Source organism: Nicotiana attenuata, chromosome 6 (genome assembly GCF_001879085.1).
Source record: "Nicotiana attenuata strain UT chromosome 6, NIATTr2, whole genome shotgun sequence".
Taxonomy (NCBI): domain Eukaryota; kingdom Viridiplantae; phylum Streptophyta; class Magnoliopsida; order Solanales; family Solanaceae; genus Nicotiana; species Nicotiana attenuata.
In genome coordinates this window covers 5,819,679-5,830,445 of record NC_031994.1, presented here as the reverse complement: position 1 = coordinate 5,830,445, position 10,767 = coordinate 5,819,679, and the positions used below count along the sequence as shown (strand labels likewise).

The following is a 10,767-nucleotide window of genomic DNA, read 5'->3' as shown; positions in this document are numbered from 1 at the left end:
GTTGTACACGGTAAGTAATTTCTATCTTAGCCTATCATCTTATTAATGTTGCATCGCCTAATTGGCCCTGCTTGAATAAAATTCTTGGTCTTCCACTAACTCTGATAGATTTTATCACAAAATTTGCTTATTACTGTAAGTAAGACACTGCACGCATTGTGATACTTGATTCAGGAAAAGTGTAAACTACAGAACATAAAAGAATATATCAATCTTAAGGATTCTTCGGATTAATTACAGATCCAAGTCAACAATAGAAAGATTTGAGTTTTAGATTTTGATTAGTTTTTAGATTTTGTATTTCAAATCCCGTATATCTAGGTAAATATATACTTAGTCAAATATAGCAATAGAATCTTGAAAATAATAACCCAAAAAATAAGGTAAGTAATCTACTAAAAGTATAAATTAAAATAAACATACTGAAATGTTGTACTATGTCATTTTATATATGGAAAAGGGTCATTTATGTCCCTCTGCTAGCTAAAATAAGCTAGATCTTCGTCATGTTATACTATTTGATTAAATTGTCCCTGCCGTTCAAGTCTCTCGTTCAAACTACCTCTCTGCTGTCAAATTTCAATTTTAAATTATAAAAAGTCACGTGTCAGATTCATATTGGCTAAACTAAACCCACCACTCTTTTTTATTCGACCCAACCGACCCGTCCAAATCTCTCACATGTCATCTTCCCCAACCTCACCCTTTCTTTCTTTCCAATAACTCATTCCTCTAAATACTACGGGCAGATCAATTGCCACCCAAAAGGAATAAGATCTCACATACATTCCTTAAAAAAAGTAAGTGTTAACAGGTCAAAATCATAAATGGTTAACATTTAGAATAAATTCCTCAAAAAATGAAAATTGAAAATTTAACATTCATATAATTAGCTCATTAAGCTCAGTGCTACTGTTCATCTACGAAACTAAGCGCTAAATCTAAAAATTTACACCAACTAACACAAAGAAAACTGGTTTGAAGAGGAATAAAAGAAAAACATGTATGCCTATCGAAAAAAATCAAAGGAACTATAGCAAGTGCTGATAGAGAATCAATTATCTCTGCAAACATGTGGTCTGCTTCATCAAAGGCAAGAATCTTCATGCAACTCATGCCCATTTTTTTTGTTGTGCCCCACTTTTGTATACAGCCAGATCTCTCTATAACAGCATCCCTGCATAACAACACTTTACTATAAAAGTCGAGCTTTTCGGGAACTAATTTTCATGTTATGTTATAATATATGTTCTATATAACAGCACTTCGCTACATTCAAAAATATTCGGAACAAACAAGATTGTTATAGAGAGGTTTGACTGTAGTTCTAAGAGTGCCAATTATTACTTGTGCTGAAACAGGCGGACGCTTTGAAATTGGTACATAGTTGGCTGCATTTGCTTGGATAGCTAATTCAGATATTATTTATACCAGTGAAATTTCCCCATTCTTAACACCACGTCCATATTCTGCAGCATTTTCCACTATTTTAAACCAAACCTTCTGAAGTTTTTATTTTTTTGAATTGATGAAGAATCTTCTTAATATTCTCTTTGAAATGTAACATTAAAAGAGATCCTTCTTCATATCAAACACTAAAACATATCCTTCTTCCTCCAAATACTATGGGGTTAAATGGAGGAATGAGTTGCCTAAGAAAGAAGGAAAAGGTGAAATTGGAGAGTGCACTTTTAGGGGTTTCTCACTGAGTTGTTTTCGGGTGGGTCGGGTTATTTGGGCGGGTCGGTTGGGTCAAAGTAAAAAGAGGGTGTGGCTTTAGTTGAGCCAATAGGAATTGAAACGTGGCTTTTTATAATTTAAAATTGGAAATTGACGGCATAGGGGCCTTTTGAACGAGAGACTTGAACGGCGAACAATTTTAATCAAATAGTATAACACGGGAGATCTAGCTTATTTAGCTAGTAAAGGGACATATATTACTCTTTTCCCTTGTATATAAGTTAAATCCTAATAGAAAGTTGTTAAATGAATTCAAATTATTACTTACACAAATAGAAGCATCAGTACAAAATACTATCCCAAAATAACATCAGTACCTCTAAAACTGGATACTTAATAAAACTACAAACTACAAACTGGTTTAGGCCCTTAGTCAAAGCTGATGATGATGATGTTAAAGAGACCTTCAGCAAACTCAATGCTTCTGACTTGCCAACACTGATCACTTGCTCTTCAATATCATGCATAGGCACATTTAGTTCTTGGAGTAAGCGCATAGTTGATGTTGAAGACTGAGGTCTCACTTCCAAATTGTCCATAACATAGAAAAGGGAGGGTGCCTCAGCAAACTTTCCAAAATTGCACAGAAAACTAGGGGTGGCAAATGGGCGGGTTGGGCTGAATTTGGGTGGGTCAAGATGAGTTAGGTCAATAAATGGGTCATTGCCCAACCCAACCCAAAGTGTATTTGGGTTAAGATGGGCTGGGTCAAGATGGGCTAAACAATGGGTCATAACCCAACCCGCCAACTTGACCAATGTTTTAGAATCATGCTCATCTTGCATAAAAAATACTTTTTACCTTAAAATATGTAAGTTGACAAATATTTTATGGGTGGGGGTGGAGGTGGGGGTGGATGGATGGTGTAGAAAAACGAAAAAATATAAAACAGAAAATTAAAATTATAAAAAAAAAAAGTAAAAAAAAATAATTGAGGGGTTTTGCCCCGGGGTGCAGAAAAATAAAAAAAATAAAAAATTGAAAATACAAAAAAAAAAAAGTTAAAAAAAATTTTTTAGGGGGTTTGCGCAGAGTGTGGGGGGTGGGGGTGGGAGGGTAGGGGTAGGGTGTGTGGTGTAGAAAAATAAAATAATTGAAAATTGAAAATACAACAAAAAAAAGATGAATTTTATTAGGGGTTTTGAGCGTGTGGGGAGAGGGGGGTAGGGAGAGGGTGGGGTGGAGGAGGGGGCAGAAAAACTAAAAAACAAAAAACAAAAATTTAAAAATAAAAATAAAAAGTAAAACTTTTTTTGGGGTTTTGCGCGAGGGTAGGGGGTGGGTGGGGTGGGTGGTGTAGAAAAACAAAAGAACAGGAAATTAAAAATACAAAAAATAAAAAAATTGGGACAATTAAGTAAATTTCTAGATAAGTTAGATTGAGATCCGTTGTTTTTGGTGAGTTTCATGGGTTGTATTTGGGCTGTTAAATGGGTCAGAATGGGCTATAAAAAATAATGGGTTAACTTGGGGTCAACCCAAATTGACCCATGAGCTAAAATGTTTGTAACCCATCTCATTAATCTCGGAGCTAGTTGGGCGGGTTAGATGGGTTTGGGCTCAAAGTGTCACCCCTACTGAAAACTACTCCTTAAAGGGTCCATTGGGTCAAATACGTAAGTTTCTGCAGTTCCAATTTGCAGTAGCTGATTCTCAGACTTATGGTAAGGGGCAATACCAGGCTTGAGTAATATCCTCTTAAGATTGTGATTCCCCGTACTTCCATAAACACTTTTATTTGCATATGTATTGAACCATTTCGAATCTAAAGCCTCCACACTTTTGTACAAGTTATCTATGGATCCCAACCAGAACTCCCTTTTAGAGCATCTTCAATTGATCCTAAGGGAATGGTCAAGAAGTTGAAGAGAAAATCAATGAATTCAGTGCCTGCCTCTGCACACAAGACCTTGTTTGTCGACTTCCTTAGTGTTATCTTCAGCTCTATGTTGTTGGTGTTATTACTGGCTCCATTTTCAGAAATGGACGACAAAATTCCAAACTCGGACATTGAGATAGTGTCTACTCTTGCTCTTTTTTGTTTTTGCTTGGGCAGAAACACATCAGACAAGGGAGTCTTTGAGATCAATGAACGTGCAAGTAGACGAATTACCTAAATGGTCAAGAAAAGGATCATGTTATACGAAAAATCACAACATAACATTTAAAACGTACAAGCAAACATATAACCAGAAAAACAAAATAATAATTAGTTTTATAAAGTCCTGGTAAATTAGTAATCACTAATTTTCTTGACATTATTGCAATTTGAAAAATGGTAAAGGATATTACCTCATTCTTGCCAACTTCTACAAGCATCTCCCCGATTTGATTCATATCACTCAGGCCAACATTAGAAAGCATCTGAACAAGAGAGCTTGGAGAAGCACACTTGAATTGCAAATCGTCAGTGATTAGAAATGATATCCCTCCTTTGAGAAATACATACTTATCACGACAATTATTTTCAACTGAATCTTTCAAAAACTGCTCTTTATTAGTCTTCCCTCCACATTGGCACTTTACATTCATGAAATAGCTCTTAAATGAGCAATTTGAGCACTGATAATACTTCTCGAAGTCTGAATCATCCAATTTAACTTTCAACTTCATGCAATACTTTGGATAGGGATTCCTTGGATTTAGCAGCAGGGTTTTGCAATACTCTGCAAACAGATTTTCCTCGTCAAGGTTTTCAACACTTTGGTACAAGTTGTTCATACAACCAACAGCTCCAGCTTCTGCTTTAGTGAGTCGCATTATCATTCCCAGTGGTAAAGTGAGAAGGCTAACAAGTATGTCCATGAAATCTACTCCGGATTCAGCTGCAACTAACTGATTTTTCTTTCCATCCACCCAAAGCTTCAAGAGAACCTTGGTTTCTTGCGTGTTATCCATTTTAAAGCAGTTAACTGGCGAACACTCTAATGACTTAGCAAACTACTGGCTGATATGAGATAAAAAGTAATTAGTCCCGAGTCGAGATAAGCGTGAATGAAATGGACTTTCTAGCTCTCAAAGCAAAACATGTAAAAATATTGTTCAAGAAATGAAAGAAGTACTTAAAGTAGATAGCATGGATATGGACAAGGAGACACAAACATTTTACTCCCTCCGTCCCAATTTATGTGGCACCGTTTGACTAGGCACAGAAGAAAGAAAGGAAGATTTTTGACACTTGTGGTCTAAGACAGGACTAAGATATTTTTGTGGCTATAAGTCATCTCTTTAAGGATAAAAGGAAAAAGTTAAAGTTAAATTATTTCTAAATATAGAAAGGTGAAATTTTTCGGGACAGATTAAAAAGAAACGAGTTCCACATAAATTGGGACAAAGGGAGTAACAATTAAGGGGGCATGACATGTGACAAATATATTTCTATACATCAAGTGACAAAATGAACAATATGCTGATAAAAATGAACATATGCTGATAAAACAACAATATGTTATTACACATGCCAAAATGACCACCAAAGCCATAGCACAACAATTTTACAAGTCCAGAACTACTAAAATACTACCTCCTGAAGCACACAAAATATATCATTAGGCATCTACAATTTAATAACAATTCCTCTATTTCATTTTATTTTAATCTTTATGATGGTGTTGTCCAAGCGAGGTTGCTTAGCAACGAAAGTAAGTTCAATGAAGGGGTTCAATGGAATGCAAATAGGGTAAAAGTCGAATCTTTTTATGCATTTGATTTCCTTTGACAAAAGGGAAAATTTAAATATAGTGATAAATGTGGTTCAAAAACTGCTTTAGGTCACAAGCTTGAATAGGGTAAATATCATTGTTTTTATATATATACAAAGAAAACTTCAAATGTTAGGGTTCAAAAGTTACTTGAATCCACAAGTTTGAATCTAAGGTGTAGCAATTTGAGGTTGCTCCTGCGTCAACTATTTCATCAGATATTCAAGTAGTTACTCTTGTTTCTCAATTTATTGACAACAATATTCAAAGTATCTTTTTAAATATTCTTAGCTTTAAAAATTACTACTCCAAACTACTTATGCAATATTTAAATATGTAAATTTTATTTTAAAAGAATGTTAAAGAAATGGTTGCTATTTCCAAAGAAGAAGAAGAAGGAAAAATACCTTTGTTGATCGTCGTTTTCTTCTTCTTCTTTGACCACTGCTGGAAGCTACTCAAGGGTTTTACTACTGTAACTTTTCCTCGTAACACTAAAAGCCCCGATGGGTTACCCTTTCTCCCGCTCAATTATTTACTCTTTTCTTTTTTCCCGCTCATTGGTTGGCCAACCTTCTAAAAATCAGATTATTTTTTGAAATGTTTTTCTCAAAAGTGCTTTTAAAAAAGTGTTTTTGGCGAGAAACAATTTGTAGTTGGCTAATTAATTTGAAAAGTACTTTTGAGCAGTAATTATTGTTTGGCCAAGCTTTTAAAAACTGCTTCTAAGTGTATTTTTCTCAAAAGTGCTTTTTTAGAGAACCTACTTTTTTCTGGTTGTCAAAAAATTGCTTCTGCTTCTCCTCTAAAGCACTCTTTTTTCCTTCCAAAAGCTTGGTCAAACAACTCAATTTTTGGCCAAAAGTGCTTTTGGCCCAAAAAAAACTTGGCCAAATAGGCTACTAACTTTGTTGCGCTGATAATATACAAAGTGATATATTTTGATAAATTACAATTTGAATAAACGAAAATGAATCAGTTATATTTTATGTTTTATTTAGTGATTTCATGTAAAAAAAAAAGACGTGTAATTAAAATATTATTTGTCAATTAATAATGTTCTTTTCAATTTTCATTCATTTCCAACTATGAACCCCACTGGTTTTTTATATACTACTTCCTATGTTTGTTTATATGGAAATTATTCTTATTAATCCGTGTCAAAAATGCTGATATTTCTATAATTGAAAATAATTTTACAAACTTTTATTTTTCTATTTTCTTCTTAATGAAAAGTTTTTATAATCATACAAATATTTTAGACCTATAAAGCTTTTATCATTTATGCTATAAAGACAACAAGCTTCATGTAACGACTCGACCGGTCGTTTTGCCTTCTATATCCCGGCTCTCCTAATTAAGACTTCCCATATGTGCTTTTACTGTTTTATGACTTGCGGGGATGGTTGGTTTGGGTTTGAAAGGATTCGGGTTGAAATCGGAACACTTGGTTCCTTAATAGTGGCCTAAGATGGTCAAGTTTGACTTGAGTCAACATTCTGAGTAAACAACCTTGGAACCGGGATTTGATGGTCCAATAGGTTCGTATGATGATTTTGGACTTGGGCGTGGGTTTTGATCGGATTTCGGGTGATCCGGGAGCGTTTTAGCGCTTAGTGTTGGAAGTTGGTGCATTGAAGATTTTCAAGTTCTTTAAATTTGGTTCGAAATAGACTCCGGTATTATCGAGGTCCGTTTGGGATTATGAGCCCGGTAATAGGTCTGTATGGTGATTTATGACTTATAAGCAAAATTTGATGCCATTCTAAGTTGTCTAAGTAAGATTCGACGCGTTCGGAGTTGTTGAAAAGTTTGAAGTTCATAAGTTGATTCAATTTAGTTTTGGGGTGCTATTCTTAGTTTTGATGTTGTTTTACGTGTTCCGAGGGTTCGGGCATGTCCGTATTATATTTATGGACTTGATGGTACAATTGGACGGGGTCTTAGGTGGCTCGGGTGAATTTCGGACCACCCCGAGCTAAGTCTAAAATTTTGTGTTGCTGGTTCTGGTTTCCTTCTTCGCGAACGCGGAGGTGGAGCGCGTTCGCGGAGAAGGAATTGGGGGATTGGGCATTTTTCCCTACGCGTTGGCGAAGCTTCAGGACCTGTGGCATTCGCGTTCGCATAGAATAAAGGGCCTGGGATGGGTTAGCTACCTTTGATCTTCGCGTTCATGAAGGGCTGATCGCGTTCGCGAAGCTCAGGCTGGGCAAGCCTTCGCTTTGTGTGTCTTCCCTCCCGTACGCGATGAAGACCTCCTGGGCCTGGGCTAGCTTTGCCTTCGCGATCACGAGGTCTCTTCCGCTCGCGAAGATAGGTCAACTGGTAGTGTCTTGTTTTAAAACGGGATTTGGGTTCATTTATTCTCATTTCACTTTGGGTTAGCCGATTTTGGAGCACTTGGAGAGGAATTTTTCACCTATTATTATAAGGTAAGTAAGTGCCACTTAATGTGAGTTTAATACACGGATTTTAGTTAGATTTTAACATGTAAGTTGTGAAAATTATAGGATTTTTGTTGAAAAGCCTAGATTTTGATAAAAATGGGATTAGACCACGAAAATGATTATGGAATTGAGTAGAAATTATATATTTGTGTTCGTGAGGTTATGGGTAACATTTATTTACAAAAAAATTCAGAATTCGGGCACGTGGGCCCCAGGGTGAATTTTAGGAACCTTACAATTTGGGTAGGGTAATTACGCTAATAGTAAAATTATAAACTTTTGAGTATATATTGATTAGTTGGTACTATATTTGGCTAGTTTCGGATTTGCGTAGCACCGATTTGAGGCTTTTAGTGTGAATTGTGGACTGGGAAGAGAAATTGGAAACGAGGTAAGTCTCTTGCCTAACCTTGTAAAAGGAAATTATTCATGTAGGTGTTATAAATGGTTATTTGCTAATAATAGTGGGCGCTACATGCTCACGATGTGACGAGAGTCCGTACGTAGCTGAAATCATGCTTATGTCCAGGTAGTTTTAGGACTCCGCCATGTATTACTTGTATTATTTGCACCCAACTTGTTAGTTTAAATACTTAAATTTATAATTGAAATTGGATAAATGATTTGTAAAGACCGAGCTTCATTACTTTGAGTCTTGACGGAATACTTGATTGTTAGCGGAACTTATGCCTTCTTTGAGTATTAATCTTATGTGGTAGTCGTAAATCGGAGCTTGTAGAGTATTCTCTATTCCCGTGGATCGGGCTAAACACCTCGGCAGTATAATAGATGCATCTATGGTTTGTGCCGGTCGACCCTTGGCAGTGTACACATTATTCTGGATCGGGTCGTACGACCTCGGTATAAATCGTACGTGCTATTGCTCGGAGTCCGATTATAGTTGATATTTCTTCTTGATATGAGACTAGGAAATTACTTGGTGGTTCTTATGTGTTAAATACTTGGCCAGTGATAGTTGGAGACTTTAAATAAATATTATGTCTAAGAATTATAAATTTATGCTTCTTATCTCACTATTATTGATATATTTCATGCCTACTTATGGTTTCTGTATTTTATTTATTGACCCTTAGTAAGTGTCGTTGTCGTCACAACTTCTTCTTCAAGGCTAGCCTAGATACTTACTGGGTGCATGTTATTTATGTACCCACGCTACACTTCTGCACTAATCGTGCAGGATCTGAGGTAGGTGCATCTAGCGGCCATTTAGGCGCGTACCCCCACTACCCGGAGACTTAGTGGTGAGCTGCTCCCTATGCTCCGTTCTGCAGTACCCGGAGTCTCTTCCTTATTGAGTATAGGAGATTTTGTATATTCTACTAGTTTGCTCGTGCACTTGTGACACCGGATTTTCGGAGATTCTAGTAGATGTTTCATGACTTTTTATTATTAAATTCACTACTTCACTCTTTTGTTTATTTCATGCTTGACATTATTACGATCACCTATTAATTGCTCCTTTATTAAATAAAATCAATGACTTTAAAAATATTAAAATGAACAATACATGGGAAGTTCACCGTTGGCTTGCCTAGCGGTGACGTTAAGCGCCATCACGGCCTATAGTGGGAATTGGGTCGTGACACTTCAAAAGTTTTCTTTTTTAAACTTCATGCCGAGTCAAAATGTGTGGTACAAAATATAAATTGAACAGGTGGAGTATTAGGTTATTCTATTGTAGATAATTGACTCTAACATTCGTCATTTTAGATTTTATATTTGTCGCTTGTCCAATTTTAGGAGCTATTTAACCAACTCTGCATTCCGAAGTCTTTAAAAAATCAAAAGATTTATTTTTAAATTTTATTTTATTTTATAAATCATGGTAAAAAGTATATGACAAGTTTCAACCATTTTAGATCCAATATTAGGTCGCAAAAATAACAACATATTCCCAAAAGATATTGCCTTCAAATTCAGACGAAATACATGTGCCACGCTTTTGAATAGGTCTTGAATAATATTTGGTTGAAGTAAAGCAGTGAAGAGGCTAGTGGTTCTCATGAAATTATTTGTGCAGGGAGGTTAGATGATTAATGATAATAGGTGAATTTAATTATAATTAGGCCCTAAAGAACCACCTTCTTGTATAGTTTTGATGATAAAAGTGATAACAAAATGCTCTGATTAGTGCTTTTCATGCTTTGCAGGTGATATATGACAAGAGAAGGCTATGGAGTACTTTTGGGATCAAATATGGAGAAAAAGAGGCCAATCGTAAAATTTTGCCAAATGAACCAAGCGAAACAGCTCAAGCCAAGCCTGAAGAAGGACTGCTGCGGTTCCACCGCGACCGCGGCAGAACCGCGATAGAAGATGGTCGCGGATAAGTTGAGATTCAGAGAAGGTGTGTGGCCGCGGTTTGACCGCGATCGCGGCAGAACCGCGGCAGAGGCGGAAGAGTTCAGGGACTTAAGTGCAAAACACGGGATTTTTAGCCCAAAACCCTATTTTAAATACTAGACTTCGCCCAAAGGAGGAAGAATTGGATTGAAGAATATTTTAGCAAGGAAAACAATTGTGAGAGATCACCCAAAACATCTTTCTTCTTTTCTTTGATTTTTCTTGCAAGTTTTATGATGAATATTGTTTTAGTTTGTTTACCCATAGTTATGAGTAGCTAAATCCTTTGTCTAAGGTTTTGATGGAACCTATTGGGGGATGAACTTCTTGTTTATGTGAATACAAATTGCTAGTTCCAATCTCTATTTGTTCAACTATGTGTTTGTTGTAGTTAATTGACAGGATCCTCAATTAGCTGTGCCTATTTAGTGTGCATAACTCGGGAGAGAGTGCATATTTAGGTAATTGTTGAACAACACCACTCCCAAAGTATATGAGGGATCAATAACCGAGGG

At 36.1% G+C, this 10,767-nt stretch overlaps 1 protein-coding gene across 1 annotated transcript; it reads right to left on the bottom strand.

Annotated features, from left to right (window-relative positions):
• On the bottom strand, positions 2,938 to 5,927 carry LOC109228156. Its single transcript, XM_019393332.1, has 3 exons — positions 5,849 to 5,927; positions 4,033 to 4,687; positions 2,938 to 3,853 (listed from the first exon to the last, which is right to left on the bottom strand). Exons 2-3 carry the CDS (start codon positions 4,636 to 4,638, stop codon positions 3,536 to 3,538), a joined length of 924 nt encoding a protein of 307 aa, XP_019248877.1. The 5' UTR covers positions 4,639 to 4,687; positions 5,849 to 5,927; the 3' UTR covers positions 2,938 to 3,535.

Coding starts and splice junctions, on each gene's coding strand:
- LOC109228156 (XM_019393332.1), bottom strand. CDS start 4,638: ATGGATAACACGCAAGAAACCAAGGTTCTCTTGAAGCTTTGGGTGGAT. Junction 3,854..4,032: donor TAGAAGTTGGCAAGAATGAG/GTAATATCCTTT, acceptor TTGACCATTTAG/GTAATTCGTCTACTTGCACG.